The sequence below is a fragment of the Juglans regia genome, chromosome 6 (genome assembly GCF_001411555.2).
Source record: "Juglans regia cultivar Chandler chromosome 6, Walnut 2.0, whole genome shotgun sequence".
NCBI classification, from domain to species: domain Eukaryota; kingdom Viridiplantae; phylum Streptophyta; class Magnoliopsida; order Fagales; family Juglandaceae; genus Juglans; species Juglans regia.
This window is the reverse complement of record NC_049906.1, coordinates 32,286,553-32,307,944: the sequence shown is the minus strand read 5'-3', so window position 1 is coordinate 32,307,944 and position 21,392 is coordinate 32,286,553. Positions and strand designations below refer to the sequence as shown.

Below are 21,392 nucleotides of genomic sequence, written 5' to 3'. Positions count from 1 at the left end.
CTAATACACAATTCCTTAATCATTAAGTAAAATTAAAAAATTAAAAAAAAAATCAAATATAAAAAGAGTAGTAAATAAGTAGTAGTAGGGTAGTAACCCTATCATTATTCATTTGCAAAATACTTTGTCTTAAACATCTCTACCTTATTATTAGATCCAAGAAATGTCTAGTTCCATCCCCTCAAACTAAATCCACTAGCAATGGTAGGGTAAATTAACCACATCAATGTGGAACCCAGCCCTAGTTGTGCTTCATAATCTACTCCGGCTCTGGATATAGACACTTGCAGCTCTGTTGTCACCTATCATCTTTTTTTCTTCTAGGCCACCGCCCATTGCTCCTTAGTCTTCTGAATTATGACATGATCTTACAATTGGTTTCTTTATATCTTGGAATAACTACTTCCCATCAATTTTTTTTTTGACTTCGACATTACTCTATCTGGAAGGACTTTGAGAGAACCATGCATGTTGGGATGCTTTTCAGAATATATTATGGGGATCCAATGACAGTATTTGGCAAGTTCATGTATATGATTTTCATTGTTAGAGCATATTGCATGGATTAAGATCTCTTAGAATTCTTGTTCGGATTCTAAAGTTTGGAGTGAAGCGATTTATTGAACATTTAGGACCTGTTTGGATACAGATGTGATATGAAACCACTATCCAAACCATCTCATCTCATCAAATTTTAACTAATAATCTCACTACTATTCACAAACCATCTTAACTCATCTCACTATCCAAATGGGTCCAATAATACTCTGAAAAACTCACACAGATAGTAATAAATACTATATGACTGACTATTTCTCTCCCATTTTAGGCCCTAGAATTTGAGCTGAAGCTCTAAAGAAACCTAATAGCATATATTCTAGGTTCTAAGTTCTAATTCATGTTTTTTCTATTATTCTAAGTTTTTTTCCCCCTTTCCTTTGTACTTTCTTTGAGCATTCATTTAAATTATGACGTTAATTGTATCTTCGAATATCTGCATATATTGTCACTAGATAAGTCGCTTGGACATTAGGCTTTATAATTATCTTATATGGTTCAATCATTTTATAACTATGATGTAACTGATCAAGTTGATCTTAACTGTGCACGAACCTACAAAATGGGTTGTTGCCTTCCATGACGTCGACCCATTACTTTTCGAGATTTTCATAGTGGAAAAGACCCTCATTCCTGTCCCGATATCGACCCAAAGCTAGCAACTATTAAAATCTTATATTGCTTAAAAAAATGGGGATCTTAGATTGGTCATAGCCACATATATTGCTATTGATGAAATATGAAGGATATGATCTCTCCCTGATTAGAGGGACATTGGAATATTGCACCACACATTGCTCAATAAAACACATGCGTGTGCTATTAAAATTATGATCAGTTTCTATACAATATTGAAACGTATAAAATTATCTAGATTATCCAGATCGATCTAGTACGAGTCCCTAAGCAAAGTCAATGTTGGATCTTTTGGAATTCAATGTGCTTTCCACACAAATTCATGTTCCATTCTCCAACAATATTGAAAAGTATATAGTTTTATAGCCCTATGCATGCATGCATGCTAGGAACAATACCAATGCAAATAACATCCTTTTCTGACATTTAGGAAACTTTGTACCTTAAATAAACTGATTTTCATCCCATGAAATTGGGTTTCCTAATTATTCACATGGGGAGCTCATTCAGCCATAGAATGTGTGTGCAAAGGCAGTCAATTAAATGATTTTTTTGGTGCTCCTTTGTCTGCTAAAATAGCTGTATAAAAAGAAGATGAATTTTATACATCAGTCACTATTCACTTTCACACCTTACACTTATAGTTTTTTTTTTTCCATAAAGTGTGGGATGTGGAGTAGTGAATAGTAGCTGATGAGAAGAATTTTTCTAAAAAGAATTTTCTTTTTTAATATTTAATGTTTCAACACTTCATAACTTTTTTTTTTCAAAATTTATATAATCAATGCCAAATTCAGGATAGGGAAGTGGTCGGAAAGATCAGCAACTTCCCACAACTTGCAAAGAAGCTAGCTAATTATGAGTAGTATTATTTGAAGGCTTTACACCATACACTATTCACGTGTCATAATTTAATTTGTAATATTTAAATTTTAAAATTTATTTTTTAAATCAAATTATATGATATAAATGATGCCTGGTGTAAAATCTTTCAATTAAAATTATTCATTAATTATATATACAGAAAGGTTTCTATGATCCCCATTATAACTCTGAAGAAAATATTTTCTTAGCCACATTTTCCAAGATATCAATCACAATCAGTACTACTACTGCTGCTGCTGCTTTGGGTTAATCTGATTTACGTGTGATATGCCGAAAGCTGCATGTTGCTTATCTCATGGAACTTTAATCATCGATGGATCGATCAATATCAGCAGAATGAATACAATTGGTCAACTTCGATATAATGTCTAATGCTTTTCATGCAGAAAACTTTTGCTGCTAGGCTAGCAGTGCCTGATCTCGTCTAAAGAAATGGACCAATGGTGGAGATAGTGCCACCCCAATTCTTTATTTTATTTTATAATTATTATCTATCCGAGAAGTGATACAACCATAAAGAGATTTATAAAAATAAATTTATAAATTGACATGAATTCATATCATATGTTAGATATATTTTAAAATAAAAGTAGCGTCACAATCTAACGTATATATTACATCAAACTACGTCAATTTATATACTTATTTTTATAAAATCTTTTTATAACTAAAATATTTATATTATTTAAATATTTAGAAACCCCAAGTGATATATATATATATAAATATAAATATATACGACAAATTAAAGCTAAAAATTTTTTATATAAAAAAATGAAGTGCATGCATTCCTTTTTATACTCATAGGAAACACAAACCCTATTGCAGTGCGTGCAGTTGAGCATGGTGTTTGGGTTTTGAATTTCGAATGAGTTGTGGGACTGACACGCCAATCCTTGTCCCCACTTTGGCTTTTATCCTTTCCCACCCCCAAACCCTCCATCCCATATATCATTAACTTCAACGCATGCTTCTGCGTTTTTATATAGCACTTCTAGGATGTATGTATACACCCACACACACACACACACACACACACATATATATATATATATATATATATATATATATATATTATATTTCATTTCATTGAACAAACCCCCTTTAGTTAATTACCTTCTCTCAAGCCAATCATATCCTAGCGTTTGTCCCTCTTGTGATCAGCATTTAGATCTGGCTAGGAGAATATATATATATATATATATAAGCATTCATATATTTTCTTATGTTGATTAATTCGAAAAACTTTATTTATATGCCACCAAATTATATGATGAGGAATTTTCTAGTCACAAAGAAATCTATAAAAATAAATTCACAAATTGACGTGACATATAATTTATTAAATTGTAAAATTACTTTTATTGTAAAATACGTAGATCTAACATCATATGAATTCATATACTAATATATATTTTCATGCATGTGCTTTTGCTGATAGCTAGAGAATTCATGTTCTAATTTTGAATTGTTGGAAAAGCTAATCTCACTTTCTACTAATATTCACTAATTTCAATATTTATTGAATATCCCCTATTAGCAAAAGTAATAATGTGATTATGCATATGATGAATGAATAAGGGGATGTTTGGATTCAAAGACACTCTTAACTCATCTCATCTAATCTAATAATTATAATTTTTTCGAACCTTCAAACAAAATATAATAAACAATTCAACTTTTTCAAATCTCAAAATAAAAATAATATCAAAAAATTATATTATAACAATGTTTTATTCAACTTTTAACTTTCATTTCATCTTATCTAAACTCAACTTTATTCTAAAGACTCTATACCACACACCATCCACGTGATGTAATTTGATTTAGAAGATAAATCTTATAAATCAAATTATTTCATGTATAATGTAGATGCCTTAAAATAACATTTCTCATAATCAGATTCTTTGAACTGATCAAGCTGGTCATGACTGCTTATAAGTCTTGATCAGACCATATTTAAGAGCCTTTTTCTTGTTTGGTACAAGTCCATTAAGTCCACTTTCACAAAGTTTCTGCTGATTGATGGTTGTTTATAAAAGTTTGGCTGGCTAGCTAAGAATATGGTAATAGGATAGGCAAGTTAGGCAAAATTAGCGACTACCCATATATATGTTAATTCATTGAGGTGATCTACTATTTTTGTAACTTTTCATAAAAAAATTAAATTTATTTCATCTTATTGAGACCCGTTGTGTTTTGTTGTTAAACTCATCTCAACTCAATTATTAATAGGACCCACAACTTTTTCAACTTCCCATAAAAAAAATTCATAACATCTTATTTCATACATTTAAACATATATCTTAACTTATTTACATTTAAACACATCTCAATAGGACTCACAAAATATTACTATTTATAGATCAACTCAGATCATCTCAGAGTCAAATGCAGTCGAGAAAGGAAACGTGTCAAATCACAGAGATTACTCCTTACAATTCAACCATATATATTAGAACAATTGAATGAGAAATTAATCCATTCATTTCTTTTGCGTGGGATCATATATATGTATGAATTTTTTCTATACTGATTTTAACTCTGATTAATTCTAATGCCTATTGTAGGGCACATTTGTGAGTCATACTATCATTTTCCTAATCGTTGTTCCACATTCTTAAGTATTAGAATCTCATATAAATTCGAACCAAGTTCCGTAAGTTTGTATAAAAGTTTAGAGTCATTTATTAAACGAGTCAAATTCGTATAAATTATTCATTTTGAAATAAAGCCATATATGGTTTTTTACAAGTAGTTTTAGATTTATCAATTTAGGTTTTGCAAGTTCATATTTATCTGAGTTATGCTAGGGTGTGCAACTCTCGTGCATTTCCTTTAAAAAAAAATAGGGTCTACATTAAAAAAATAACTTTATTCATATGAATCTCAGGTTTATCTACTTTTTTTTTTTAAAAAGAGTGCAAGTTTCGTATAGTCATTTTAACAAAAATTAAATTATATGTGAGTCTTAAGATTAACCAATTTTTTCAATAGAGTTCGATCCCTAGACTTGGATACCGTAGGACTGCAAATATTATTATTATTATTTTAAAAAGCTCTTTTGCAAAAAGATTATATATGATCTCGAAATCGGTCATTTCTTTACTAGAATTTATTTTAGGTAAAATGTTACTATATATTAATTTTCTGTGTCAAATAAATATATAGTAGATTTGAATAACGAAAAGTTTAGGGTGCACAATGCAATTTTAATTAGTAGCTTACTAAAGGTACATGTAAAAGAATGTGCTATAGTGCTATAGTGTGTGGTCATGAAAATTTTAATTATTTTTGTGTGGAAGTTATATGAATATTGTTTAATTACCTACAATATATTCAACAATTAATGCCCTCTTTTAGGATTTTGCAACAGGAGGTCATGAAGCTGATGGCTCAAAGCAAATGGTTCTTGCATGAAGGAGAAGAGGTAAAGTTGCACAGAAAGATACTACAGATCCATATCAACATGTAGAGCGATAGAGATCAGTCAATTAATTAGGAGGCAAATACCAAATTAAGGAGAGGAAAATAAATAATAAAATTGGCGTGCCGGGGAGGAGGGAGGAGATGGATTCCTCTCCCTTTTCGGAGTGAGAATAGTGTAAACTAAGATATGTCGACTAAAGTTGGGAGAGAGAGAGAGGTTTCTTTTAAAAGTTATTCCATATTTCTTTCTTAATTAGATATACATTCACGTAACACTAATGATATAACATACATTATAATCTCTAATACATGCTCGATACGCCGTAAATATAAGATGGTGACTAGCATTATTCATAATTACATGGAATTAAGAAGGCCAATTGCTAGACAAGAATATACAAGAAGTAGTGTGGAATGAAAGAAAATTGGATTATAGCGTTTTGGTGTTGCATAAGGCATAGAGTTGGAGCCTTTGCAAATGCCAAGTACTAAGATGCGGTCGGGAACGGACAATTTAGGGTCCACGTGAAGGTATCACCCATCCATCACTGTTCCCTAGAATGATAATCTCACCAATGAAATAGGAATTATTCCAAGAAAATTGCCAAGAAAACTTGGAAAATAGGATCGCTTTACACTACTATTTATGGCACTTTCCCATGAATATCTTCTTATTGAAAAATTCTATTCATCATTTTATACATCACACACTATATTTTTTTTTAATCTTACTAAATGAATAGTATATGGATGATCTGTAAAAGAATTGAATATGTTTAAAAAGAATAAAACCAAAAAAGAAAAAAATGTGATGTGTGAAGATGATGACTAGTAAAACTCATTCTCGTTAACCCACCCCAGAAAAAAGAGAAGAAAATAAAAACCAAAAAAATAGGAGGAAGAATAAAAACAAGCAAATGTAGCCATGGTAGCCGCATCTACAATACAACCCATGAGCATAAAAGCGAATCCAAGAAGAAAGAGGAAGAGGCTCTTTTGCAAAGCCTTTACAAAACAACTACTTAGAGACACACCCCAACCAAAATGCCTTTCTCCACTTTATGCAACCAATGGTGTTATAGAAGATAGAGCCATATACCAACGTACCAAGTTATCAAATACCACCACAAACCCCTCTCTCATCTCTCTCTCTCTCTCTCTCTCCAAAACCCAAATCCAAACACAACTCAAAACAAAAGGGAAAAAAACAAAGCAAAATAAAAAAGCAAAAAACTCTGTATGTGCGCTTTGGGGACTGTAAGTGCAAGCTTGTTTCGCAACTCTCAAAGCTGAAAAAATATTGCTGTATTCTGCTTATTACCCACTACCCCAGAAACCAAAACACATGCTCTCCCATTTCCCCAACTCTTTTCATCATCACCTCCACCATCAAAATCTCCTTCCTTCTTCTTCTTCTTCTTCCTCAAATTTCATCCAATCTTTTGGAACTTCACCTCCTTCCTCAGAGCTTAGGGACTCTCTCTTGAATTGGGTAATACAAGAACTTATCAAAGATGATCACACTATCAGATTTCTACCATGTTATGACTGCAATGGTGCCACTTTATGTGGCTATGGTCTTAGCCTATGGCTCAGTGAAATGGTGGAAGATCTTCACGCCAGACCAGTGCTCTGGTATCAACCGTTTTGTGGCTCTCTTTGCCGTCCCTCTCCTCTCCTTCCACTTCATCTCCACCAATGATCCCTACACCATGAATATGCGGTTCATTGCTGCTGATAGCCTTCAAAAGATCATCGTTTTAGTTGTTCTTGCCGTTTGGACTAAGGTGAGCAAAAGGGGTTGCTTGGAATGGACAATTACTCTATTCTCACTCTCAAGTCTACCCAACACTTTGGTCATGGGCATCCCTTTGCTCAAAGGAATGTATGGTGACTTTTCTGGGAGTTTGATGGTCCAAATTGTGGTCCTTCAGTGCATCATTTGGTACACTTTGATGCTCTTCTTATTTGAGTTCAGAGGTGCTAGAATGCTCATATCTGAGCAGTTCCCAGATACAGCAGGCTCCATTGTCTCAATCCATGTTGACTCTGACATCATGTCACTGGACGGAAGGCAGCCTCTAGAAACCGAAGCTGCAATCAAAGAAGATGGAAAACTTCATGTCACTGTAAGAAAATCCAATGCTTCAAGATCAGATATCTTCTCAAGAAGGTCACAAGGTTTGTCATCGACAACTCCCAGACCCTCCAATCTAACCAATGCAGAGATATACTCCTTGCAATCTTCAAGAAACCCAACTCCAAGAGGGTCTAGTTTCAATCATACAGACTTCTATTCAATGATGGCTGGTGGCAGGAACTCAAACTTCGGAGCCTCCGATGTTTATGGCCTCTCAGCTTCACGAGGCCCAACACCAAGGCCTTCGAATTACGAGGAAGATGGTGCAGTCGGTGGCAAGCCGAGGTTCCATTACCATGCTGGGGCTGCTGGTGGTGGTGCTGCTGGGCATTACCCTGCACCAAATCCGGGAATGTTTTCACCAACGGGTTCCAAAAATGTTGGTGTAAATGCAAATGCAAAGAAGCCGAATGGCCAAGCACAGCAGAAGCCAGAAGATGGTGCTAGGGATCTTCATATGTTTGTTTGGAGCTCTAGTGCTTCTCCCGTATCAGATGTTTTTGGAGGACATGAATATGGAGCTCATGATCAGAAAGACGTGAGATTGGCTGCTTCTCCAGGAAAAGGTTGTTTCCTATTTTCAGTTTTGTTGGATTGTGCTTTTTCTTTCTGTAGAATTCATATTAATTTTACTTTCTGTATATCTTCCTTTATTTGATATTTAAATGGGCTTCTTTTTCTGTTGAATTGGGTTGTTAGTGGAGGGTCAGAGAGAGAATCAAGATTACTTAGAGAGAGATGAATTCAGCTTTGGGAACAGAGGGTTGGAAGGAGAGATGAACAACGTTGAAGCTGAGAAAGTGGGAGATGGAAAGCCTAAGGCCATGCCACCAACAAGTGTCATGACCAGGCTTATACTCATCATGGTTTGGAGAAAGCTCATTAGAAACCCCAACACCTACTCAAGCTTAATAGGTCTCACTTGGGCACTGGTCTCATTCAGGTATCTGTCCTTTTCATCACAGTATAAACTCTGAACCTTGAAATTGTGCATAGTTTGATATTTTCTTGTATATATTCATATTTTTGGATTATACCCTTTTAATTTTGAACATTTTTGCTTATGGGGTTCCTTGCAGGTGGCATGTTGAAATGCCTGCCATCATAGCAAAGTCCATTTCCATACTGTCAGATGCAGGGCTTGGCATGGCCATGTTCAGTCTAGGTCAGTAAAAACAGTACCCTTCTTGACTACTTGTATTACAGATTTCTTCCAGTCCTCCTCCAGACAAAATTCTCTCCTACACTTTCTTTACTAAAAAAATCTTACCCGATTCTGTCTCACATTTCATTATTAAAAAGTAGGAATAAGAAAGCAAGCAGACCAGTAACAAAAGCAAGCAAAGTAAAGAAAAACAGTGTGGTTATGATAATGTCTTGGGAGGGTTTCTTTTATGGATGGGAGCACTCTCTATCTGTCTTCCACTTTTTGCCATGTTTGTGTTGGGTTGCGATGGTTTGGTGGTGGTGGTGGTGGTGATGATGAAAGGTCTATCAAAAAAAGAGAGACTGACAGTCACAGACAGACAGACAGACAGACAGTGTAGGAGATGTGAGGAGGGGGGTAGTGATGGGCATGCTTTGGCTGATGCTTTTTCTATGTGAATATTGACAGGTCTGTTCATGGCTTTGCAACCGAGGATCATAGCATGTGGAAATTCCATTGCAGCTTTTGCTATGGCCGTGAGATTCCTTGCTGGTCCAGCTGTCATGGCAGCAGCTTCCATTGCTGTTGGCCTTAAGGGTGTTCTCTTACATGTTGCCATTGTCCAGGTCATCATCTCATCTTTCTTGCTTTCTTTTCCTCTCTCTCTCTCTCTCTCTCTCTCTTGCCTCCTCCTGACACAACCAATCCTACTTAACTGCATAAGCTCCAAAACTTCACATTCAAAAAAATAAAATAAAATACTATATCTATATATATATATATTGCTATGATCAGCTATCTCCCGATAAGATTTTTTATTTTTTATTCAGTTAAATTTATTTAATACATACTACTGTAATCACAGCATCTCATTCATCAGGTCCTGATTAGGATAATTTTCCTTTTAAATTGTTTTCTGGAGATAGCAAAATATGGGCTGGAAAAGAGCAATAGCAGATAATGTAAAGCAGTGAGCTGCTTAGAACATATATATATATATATATATAGTTCCAAACATGACAAACATGATCTAACGACTTGTTTGGATCAGGGTTATTAATGAACAACAAACATATGTACGTACCCATTTCTCTAACATGTTCTTTTGCCCCTCATGTTCCCTTGATTTCCAAAACAAATTAACAGGCAGCTCTCCCACAAGGAATCGTCCCCTTTGTCTTTGCCAAGGAGTACAATGTACATCCTGACATTCTCAGCACAGCGTGAGTATTATATATTTTTCCAACTCATTAACATCTTTTAATTTAAATATTTCACTACAAGAAAAATGAGCATTTGTGACGGATTATTTGCGCCGAGAATGATTATTTGCGACAAAAACAGATTCATTTTAGCAATAAATAGTCATTTTCGCAGGAAATAATTGAGTACAAATAAACAATTTTCTTATAGTGTTTCTGCTATATTATTATTATTATTTCGTGTGTTCTGTAGTACTGATCAGGAATTTCTGAATTTTGCAGTGTTATATTTGGGATGCTAATTGCATTGCCCATAACGCTCGTCTACTACATCTTGTTGGGGGTATGAATTGGTGGAAATCATCGCAGAATATGACTGCAATATCCATCCATGCAATGCTCAAGCAGGGCCATGCATCAATGCAGTGATAAGTTCGGATGTTGAAGAAGTCAAAAGCATGCATGCATGATGAGAAATAGGATCGATCGGATCATGATGATCAGAATGAAACTTTTTCTTTTGATTTGTCTTTTGCTAGTAAAATTGTAAAATCATCATGTTTGTAGTCAATTTATAATATATATAAAAAAAAAAAAATGTTTCTCTAGTTAACTATAAACAAGTTCTTCCTTTGATTCTATTCATAGCTAGAATTTATGCCTTCAGAAAAGCAACAGAAACTAGGAAGAAAAGGAAAAGGAAAGGAGCTGGAAAAGTGCTTGATATGATGATTCATATATACCTTATCCCTCCATTAACAATGCTCTACTATTTGAATGAAGGGCGCTGGAGGTTAATTTCAAACTTTCTTTTCTTTTCTGGTTGATCTGTTTATACCACTAACTCATAAGACAAGTAAACTAATTCATTGACATCGTTGACATGGTATAGATTGATTTTAAGAGAAGTTTAAAATTAAATTATCTTTCAAATCAAATTATATCATATTAACGGTGTGGATTAATGCACGTGTGTTATAATTTACGTACACAGGCGTGCAAGTATATAAATATTCGTTCAAAAATCATTCTTTTTCGAGTACTATTGTTACCAGCAATATATATATATATATATATATATATATATATATATCTCAAGAGTACTCAAGAAAACTGAATTTGGCAAAGTGATCTAGACCCTACTTTAATTTGATGAATATTAATTTACCAGCTTGTGTTAAGAGTTCATGAGCTTGATTTAGATTTGAGAGCTATATATATTATCAACAAACCTAGGTAATGGAAAATACATATTGAAGGAGACTCAAAACAGACAATCCACGCAATCCTACAAGAACAGCAACCAACTGATTGGGAAATGCAAGCAGTCACAAATGACATCCAGTTCTTACTCTCAGATTTTGAAGCTTGGTCAGTAGAAAAGATTCACCGATCTAAAAATCGATGTACGCACAATCTAGTGCATGAAGAAATTAATGAGCCTAACTCATCTCATAAAACCGGTTCTACAAGAGAGGATTGTTCATTACTTATAAACATATCCAAGACCTTGTCCACAACTAATATGAGATTATTCCTCAACACCCTCTCTCACTTGCAGGCCAGTATTTTTTCTGGTCCTTGTCACTGGGTAAATAGTGTGGGTTCCCATTCGTCCTGTGGCAGGCTCTAATACCATGAAGAAATTAATGGGTCTAACTCATCTCATAAAACCGGTTCTACAAGAAATGATTGCTCATTACTTATAAACATGTCCAAGATCTTGTTCACAGCCAATATGTGATTATTCCTTAACAGCGCAATGTACAGTATCCAACCATTTTTATGGAAGCATACCCCCCTCTCGACCATTCCCCCTTGCATCTTACATTTTCATAGTGGTAAAGACTCCCCTGTGTAATAAGCTTGTAATTTATAAGACAACTATGTATCTGCTTCATTTTAATGCATTCTACTTGCTGGAGAGGGAAGAAAAAAAAAAAAACCAACCAACCTAGGCAATGGTTTTAAGAAGGTAAGCAGTTAGTGCAAGGAGGGACCCTCTGGCCATTATAAGATGGGGGGTGTGATTTTGATTTAGACTTATTTCGAATATTGGGAGACAATTAAAAGTCACAGTCCAAAGTTTCTCCTCGACCTTTCTTCTCACTGCTCCTTTCTTCGTCTCCTCATTCTTTTAGTTACACATTGCCTTTTCTTGACACCTTTCCTTTTCACTGACGTTGGTGATCCATCTATATATATATATATATGTTTGGTGCTTTTGTATGACACCCTTTTGAACTCTTATGAACCAAAATAAAAAAGGCTAGCTAGCTATATATAAGGAGGGCTCCTCCTGTTGGCCACTCATGATAATATTATTATAAGATATCGTCTTAATTAATTAAATACGCCATTTATTTATTTATTTTGAGAGTGTAGGAGGCAATGTCTTCATATTTTATGTACTGTTTTACTTTTTCCTATAGTTGTATATATAATTGTGATAAACATGCATTGTTGTTTGTAAAAAGCTAGTTTGCCCACCAAATGTGACTGCTCTACTTGACTATTCAGGAAAAAAAAATTATATTTATTTTTACTTAATGATTAAGGAAGTGATTTTAAATGTATTAATATATATATTTTTTTATTTTTTTAAAATATTTAAATATATTAAAAAATGTGAATAAAAAAAAAAGATTACAAAAAGTAACTATCGGTCAAGTAGAGCAGGCTACTCTAGGTGGCAGAGTAGCCCGACTCTTGTTGTTTACACCCGATTGAAATTGTACTAGGCATATATTAAATCGTGGTTTGTATAATGAGTTGAGTTGATATGAGATGAAAGTTGAAAGTTAGATAAAATATTGTTAGAATATTATTTTTTAATATTATTTTTATTTTGAGATTTGAAAAAGTTAAATTATTCATATATATATATATATATATATATATGGTTTTTTCAAATGTTTTGTTGTGTTTAATTCAATATAAAATATTTTTTTAGAAATAAGAAAATTCTTAGTTTTTCATTTGTTAGTTTTTGGTCACTAACAAAATCAATGGAAATAACTGGATAACGATGACAATTTTGCAGGTAAAGATATATTCAACTGAAAAAAGTAGACACATGAAGTGAGTTTTATAATATTTATCTTACCCACTTCATACGTGTATCTTTTTCTCACTTTAGGGTTCTATAACTTGGATAAAATTACAAGAGTTTCTAAAATTGTGTTTGGATAATGAGGTGATCTTAAATATTCTGTAAATAATAGTAAAAAAGTAATAATAGAATATTAAATAATAGTAAATAGTAGGTGAAAAATAATAACAAAATATTAAATATACTCAACTATTCAAACTAGTCCTAAATCTCAAAGAAACATAAGATCCCGATTGAACAAGTAGTACTATACGTACATTGTAATCAATGATTACATTGTCTAACAATAATTTTCCTAATTTCTAAGGAAGATGTGTCTTGAGGTGAATTAATTGCAAGTGCAAGATTTATGAGAAGTACTTTTGTGGGATTATGAAGTTTTAAATGTCTAAAAGAAAAAGTAAACAAATTGAAACGACAATATATCATGCATGCATAGTACCCATTTTTATTTCTTAGAGTAATGCTAGATATAGTTTTATGGTGTCCATTATGAAGTCTCGCGCATTTTCTTTATAAAAAAATAGGACTCACCATTAAAGAAATGATTTTTTCATGCGGGTCTTAGCTAGGTTTATCTACTTCTTTTTGAATGAATTGTGTGAGACTTGCACATCTTAACACTGTAAATATCATTTATCTGTTTATTATATCCAGCTAGCTAGCTAGAAAGAATAATAGGTACAACTTTAAGAGTGTGGAATATTGATCACAACCATCACTAATAATTTTTTTTTTTTAGGCAAGCACAACAACCATCAGTACTAATAGTTATAGAAAGTCGGATTGCCTAATTCGTTGGCCAACCTCTTATAATTACTAGCTAACACAAGTCATGTAGGCCTTTGTGAGATCAAAGTAAATTATCGCGCGCCGTCCATTTGCTAGCCTTTTGTTCTACAAATTAATGCCATCAATATTCACTTCTTTATAAAAATCTTCGGTCCATGATGAAGTCCATGATCTATATTATTGTGTCAAATAAAATGATCAAGCATCGTGACTATATATATATATATACACACGCATTTTGTTTTGGTCTTGACGTGCTTTGGGAAACGTAGAGAGATATGATTTGGTCTAGAACACTTGCAATAGACCCACCTTGGAAGACATTCATTGCGCGACATTGACATCTTAATTTGGTGCAATTAATTTGGACATATTGATCGATCTTTATTCTTGATTTGGACTTTTATGTGAATAAAAAATGTAGAAGAGGAAAATTGGAGTTGTCTTCCCTACTTGGATGTGATTAGGGGTGATTAACGGTCCGGTCGGACCGACCGTTTCGGTCCGGACCGGACCGGATCGAGATTTAGACTGGTCCGGTCCGGTCCACGGTCCACAGTTTTTTCGGACCGGACCGGACCGGACCGAATGAAAAATTAAAAAAAAAAATTATATATATTTTATATATAATAATTGTACAATTAACAATATAAATTTTTAAATATATTATTAATACTTGTTAATATTCTATAAATTAACAATATTTTATATATATCTTCATTTAACCTATCACTATTAACAATATAAAATTTTAAATATACTATTAACACTTGTTAATATTCTAAAATTTTAAATATACTATTAACACTTGTTAATATTCTATGAATTAATAAATATATAATATCAATTAGTTAATTATATAGTAATTATATAAATTAATAATATAATTTTCATCTAATTTATTATCATTGACCATATAAAATATTTTTTTATTGAGTTTGTTACATAATCCACATTAATAAGTCATTTAATTTAATTTAGTATTTTAAATAAATTTTTTTATTAGTTATTTAAAAAAAAAAAAGAGGGCGGACCGACTGGACCTGACCGGACCGATAGCTATCGGTCCGGTCCGGTCCCTTTGGGTGTTCGGTCCGGTCCGGTCCGGAAAAATAATGGACCGAAAATTTTTGGTCCATCGCCGGACTGGACCGGACCGTTTGCAGCCCTAGATGTGATAATATATAACAACATGCATTTTATCCATTAGGAACCAGACAGGAGAGGCCTAAACATGAGTAAGAAGTCGTAGGTGCTCCGGCCACAAGTTGAGTACTTTAAATCATAACTTAGACCCTAGTCTCATTAGAGAATTCAATGAATCATTAAGCGGCTAATACTAATAGTTTAAGCTCGTAATTAATCCATATTCAAATTCGAATCCATGACCTAGTACATACATGTCAATTAATCACTTGGAAGTAACCCGAGAATCATATTCAAGTTGGAACCATATAAATTTTCGATTTGGACTTAAATGTTAAGAAAAATAGATGTAATGTATGGACCTTATAATATAATTTAATGCTCTCGGATAAAGACGTCAAAATATTTCTTGTCAAAGTTTATGTTGTTTGGCACTGTTAATTGGTACATGAGCTTGAACATGACTTAACTTTAAGCACATGCATGAATGTGAAAAGCCCCAACAGGATGCAAGAGCTGAACTTGAGGCGCGCGGATGATTGTTCTGTTCATGATGCGCCATGGTATGGGTTTTAGCCCTGCCGAACATTAATATGCATGGCACCATATATAGCAAGTTGTCAGCATGCATATTCCATGCATGCATCAGAATGCAATATTTAAAATTGGCCAAATTGGTTTTATTAGAATTTATCTAATCAGATGATATGTCTTGCAGGTTTATCGAGGACAGTAATATGAGAAATAATATTTATAGTCATGAAGTTCGCAAGGGTCACACACTCATTTTGAAAAAAGTGAGTATATATAGAATTCACATGTTGAAATAAGATAAGATGAAATGAAAGTTGAAAATCGAATAAAATATTATTAGAATATTATTTTTATTTTGGAAATTGAAAAAATTGAATTGTTTATTGTATTTTGTGTGAGAGTTTGAAAAAGTTGTAATAATTAGATGAGATAAGATGAATTGAGAGACTCTCTCAATCCAAACAACCCGTTTCAAGAATTTTGTCTATTAATTTATAGAAAAATGCTACATACAGTCACTTTTGCATATGTTTTGTACACTCTACTAATGTGAGCAGTTATTTTTACAAAAATGATGTGTGCAACCGCGCTTGGGGAGTCGATGGGGAACCGGTGCCCACATGATGATGAAACACACCGTTTCATTTGAGAATTCTCAAAATGCACGTCTTCTCCATGAAGCCAACCCATTCCCACGAAACCAACCCCTCCCTTCATCTTCCCCACTTTAGACCTGGTCTCCATGAAGCCACCATCGAAGCCCCCTTCATCATATTCACTCAGAGCAACTTCTTCTATTCTCTACTCAGATATGGTTTCCACAAATCCTTCATCATACGTTTTCCTCTTCCGAGAAAAAGGTAAAAATATCCCAACAAATTAACACGAGCAAAAGAATGAACACCTTTGAAATTTCAGCAACGATTTCATGTTGAACAAAAATATAAAAAATGTTGGTTTGGAGACTCTGAAAGTAGTTTTCCAGTGCCATGTGATCACATTCAAGAAGGAAGAGATAAGCGATTTGTGTCGGAGTTGGATTCATGGAAATTAGTGAATGGGTTTTCAAGATCGAGCTCCATGGCCGTGAGTCCTAGTGTGAGGATCTCAGAACTAGGGTTGAGGTCCTTCAAGATACAAGAAGTAACGCATGATTGTTTAAAAAAAATAAAAGGGATAAAGAAAAGCTGGGAAAGTTGTGTGTTTTATGGTAAAAGAATATTTGTGGAGATTTGAAATTCACTGCTTTGGTTGCAGCTCTCTATCTTGTACTGTTTTTCTTCCATTCTTTTTTGGATCGATGTCTGCTAGCTGCTCTAGTGCTCTCTCTCGTAGTCTTTTTTGCTTTTTGCATGACCTCCATTCTTGTAGCCTTTTTGCTTTCTTTTTATTTTTATTTTTCTTCCACATAAGCTTTGCCACGTACAGCCGATTGCATCTAGTTTGCCCATGCCGGTTGTACGTAGTAAAACTCTTACTTTTATATTAAAAAAAGTAATGCAGTCAATCACATCAATAGAATGTATAAAAAGTACGCAAAATTGATTATACATAAAAATTTTAAAATAGCTATTAACGATGAGAATGCATTTTCGTACTGCCCGCAACTCCCTACATGGCCTGTTGATGGAGCAACAACTATATTTTTATATATCTAACTAGTAATGTTAGGTAGAAGTTTTAAATAGATAAATTTTATATAAAGTCATTTATAAAAGAATGAATCTATTTAAAAAAGAATAGGTATTTTAATATTTTTTAAAATTGAATCTATTTTCTTACAAAAATTTACGTGAGATTTAACTATTTAGGATTTGTATCTAATTTATATATATATATATATATATATTATATATATATATATATTTCGGTAATATCATGGCTTGCTGGCTTGATGCATGCCAAGAGATGATGATGGCGGAAGAAGCCGGCGCATTCAAAGTTTGATGATGATCATGACCACATATCAACATTGCAGTTCAATCAAATCAAATTAAGCATATTTGATGACAATAATAATGCAGACATGCAGATGCAGGCTTTGGTTTTAAAGAAGAAATTAAAGCTCTAGCTAGAGCCTAGAGCTAGCTAGTTTGTGTACTGACCCCATATACATTGAGTAATCTCGTACAAGCAGATGATCGAGATCATGATCTGCCAATTCACGAAGATCAGACCAGACCCGCGGATCATTGCTGCAGTCATATATATACTGCAACGAATTTAAGGGCTCCCCCAGATTGGCCAACTACTAAATTATAACCTTAATAATAACGAAACGACATAAGCTGGATGTGACTTTAATTTGAGACATCGATCGGAACATCCACCGGAAAATGAGAAAAAATTAATGATCATAATAAAGCTTAGCTGGCCTTATTCTTAATTTGTCCGTGATAAAACAAGCCCTTCATCTACTTCATCCTTCATCCTTCATCCTTCATCACATATATCAGCTGGCTAGGCTACTGTAAATCCCCTGCATGCATGTTCATGGAGCTCTACATTTAGATATACAATATTTCTTGATCAGTTATTTTTTGTGAAAATAATTATTTTTTGTGAAAATAATTATTTTTTTATTAAAATAAATTTATTTTTATCACAAATAATCTGTCACAAATGTTTATTTTTTTATAGTGATTACTAGCTAGCTCTCTACTTATTATATGTACGTTTGATCTATTTTTTAATTGAATCATTCTGTTCATTATTCTACACCACATATTACGTATATATATATATATATATATATTTTATTCTTGTCAAACTAAAGGAATTCTTTTACGTATCATCCATACACTATATATTTGATAAGAAAAAAAAATGTGTGATATAGTAAGAATGATGAGTAGAACTTTTCTTTTAATTTGCTTAGAAAAACAGTAATTATATATTTCTCATTCTCAAATATTGAAACCGGCGGCCCCATCGACAGCATGCATGCACTAATAATTATTGATTTAAAAAAATCTATAATCGGCCTTATGTGTATATATATCTAGCTAGCCAAGATCAACCTCGATCATCTTAGTCTAGTAGTAGTACTGCCTGCATGCCTGCCATTGTTGGGGCCCTTGCTAAAATTAAGTGCTGCACCACATGACCAAGATGATCAGGTACATATATACATACATGAAGCTCCAAAACAGTAGTACGTAGTACTCATGAAAGTCCAACACATTATTTCAATAATGGATTTAAAATTATGATCAAACGGAAAGATATATGTTGATGTCTGTAGTGGGAATGTTGGTTTCTGTCAGGATGCTGCATGTTGTTCATGAAATAATAAATATATAATATAACATATAAAAATATTATCCGTCATGACTGCTCATCATCTCTATATAGATCACTAAAATGTATATTTTTTTTTCTTAATAAATATATAGTGTAAGAATGACGGATAGAAGAATTAAGCCATTTTTCTATTTTGATAAAGAGTTATAACATGAGTAGTTATAATTATAAAAAGAGTTGCGGTGATCTTGTCATTACTTTATTATAATTAGAGAAATGATAGTTATAGTCGTGAGTGTGTAAACGATGTATAATCACTTTAAAAAAATTAAATAAATATGAGATTTACATAAAAAAAAATAATAATTTTTTTTAAAATAACTGTACGAATCTATTATATAATTATATGTAAGATTACTCTTATAATTAATAACTAAGCATAAAGAGCTAATTACTAATTGGGTACGTACGTCGACTTGGCCACAAAGTACGTAGAGAGAGAGAGAGAGAGAGAGAGAGAGATCATTATACAAATTAGCAAATTATTCTGTAAAGAGATCAAGGCAAGCGACGTCGACATGAGTAATCTTGTCCTTTACAAGTGGACGCAGCGAAGCATGCGAGAGAGAGAGAGAGGGATGGCAGTGCCAGAACTGCCAGCCCTCTTAATACAGACGTGACAAACCCACAAAGCATTGTCTCAGTGACGGCCGACCCAACACAAGTAAATGGTAGCCACGTACGTACAACTCTCTCTCTCTCTCTCACCCATATAATTAATTTAATATAGAGCCTAGAGGCACAGAAATATAAAAGAGAGATGTACGTGTCTGCTTGTTTTATTCCCGGACGGCCTAGATTCCCATTACGTACAATTTTTTTAGGGTGATGCTACAGTTGTTATTTTATATGTGTTTTGTTTAAGTAATTTTTTATATAGATCTTTTAGTATTTTAAAATATTTTAAAAAAATAAAATAAATTAAAACATCATTCAGAAAATATTTTCTTAATTAGAAAGTAAAAAAATATAAATTAAAAAATACTTTCTTAATCATGAAGTAAAATAAAAAATTATAAAAAATATTTTTAAAAAAATAAAATAAATTTAGAACATCATTAAAAATATTTCCTTAATTAAAAAGTAAAAAAAAAAATTCATTAAAATATACTTTCTTAATCACGAAGTAAAATAAAAAAATATTTTTTTATGATTTTTTATTTTACTTCGTGATTAAGAAATATGATTTTTTATTTTATTTCGTGATTAAAAAAATATTTTTTAATAATATTTTAAATTTTTTTATTTTTTAAAAATAGTTAAAATTATTAAAAAATCTATATAAAAAATAATTTAAAAAAAAACACATAAAAAATACACTCATCTCCAGCGGGAGCTCCAAGCGGGAGCTCCCAGCGGGAGATATAGCATTTCTCATTTCTTTAACGCTCGGAGATGGAAAATGATAGAATTACTATTTTATTATTATTTATTTATTATTTTTTTTATATTTGATTTTTTTTATAATTTTTTATTTTATTTAATAGTTAAGAAAGTGACAATTAGTAAGTTTATATATTTTTTTAATTTTTTCTTAATGATTAAAGATATTAAAAAAATACTTAAAATAAAATAATAAAAAAATAAAAATATTACAAATAGTAGATGAGTAATAAATGGATAGTAAGTCTATCACTACCCCTCGGAGATTGGATCCCTATGGCGAATTCCAGCCTTCAAATTAATTATTTTCTCTCATTTGTACACTTGTTTTTCATCCCAGCTTTCACCAATGTATGCTCTCTCTCTCTCTCTCTCATTTAAGATTGTCTACTACTGCACGTGAAAAGTGAATAGAAATATCACGAATTAATGTTGTTTTAATAAGAGTAATCTTATAGAAATAATGTAATGCGTGTAATTATTGTGTAATTTTTTTTTAAAAAATTAAGTAAATATAGAATTAATATAAAAAAAATTAATTTTTTAATAATTGACTTCACTTTTTTTCAAAACGATTACGCGACACTTACACACTCGATTTACAATTATATATAACATTACTCTATATACTATTTTTTTTTAGACATCTCATGCACGCATGCTTCCCTCTCTAATATTGTTAATTTACTTAATTAGTGTATCATTAGTGGTATAAGAAAGAACTAATTAATAGCTTTTGTTGGGAAATCTCACTTTAAAGTTCAAATAAATTGTTTTTTTTTTTTTTTTTTCATGAAGAGGTAAAGCTAGTGTCTGCAAGGGAATGAAAGTTGAGCTCAATTAATTAAAGGTAACGAAAGTTGAGCTTCATAGGTTTTATGCTTAAATAATACTCAAATGTTAAATAAAAATTTATTTTTTTAGTTTTTTTATATAGTAACATTAAGATTATGAAAATTCTAATTGCAATCGCCTGGTGCAACTGGCGTGCCCAGATCAGATGTGTTTTTCATCCGTTTATTTTTTTATTCTTGATGAAATACATCATTTCATTTTCCCCTCCCTCTCTCTCTTCATTTTGTTCCCTCTCTCTCTCTCTCTCCCTCAAAATTTCGTCAGTTGTAA

The 21,392-nt window shown here is 32.5% G+C and overlaps 1 protein-coding gene across 1 annotated transcript; it reads left to right on the top strand.

The window, feature by feature from the left end:
* The first annotated feature begins 6,577 nt into the window (after nucleotides 1-6,577).
* Nucleotides 6,578-10,563, top strand: LOC108980352 (probable auxin efflux carrier component 1c). The gene is made up of 6 exons (XM_018951245.2): nucleotides 6,578-8,214; nucleotides 8,348-8,591; nucleotides 8,728-8,813; nucleotides 9,264-9,421; nucleotides 9,942-10,018; nucleotides 10,280-10,563. Exons 1-6 carry the CDS (start codon nucleotides 7,023-7,025, stop codon nucleotides 10,344-10,346), a joined length of 1,824 nt encoding a protein of 607 aa, XP_018806790.2. The 5' UTR covers nucleotides 6,578-7,022; the 3' UTR covers nucleotides 10,347-10,563.
* The last annotated feature ends 10,829 nt before the right edge of the window (nucleotides 10,564-21,392 follow it).

Coding starts and splice junctions, on each gene's coding strand:
- LOC108980352 (XM_018951245.2), top strand. CDS start 7,023: ATGATCACACTATCAGATTTCTACCATGTTATGACTGCAATGGTGCCA. Junction 8,215..8,347: donor GGCTGCTTCTCCAGGAAAAG/GTTGTTTCCTAT, acceptor TTGGGTTGTTAG/TGGAGGGTCAGAGAGAGAAT. Junction 9,422..9,941: donor TACATGTTGCCATTGTCCAG/GTCATCATCTCA, acceptor ACAAATTAACAG/GCAGCTCTCCCACAAGGAAT.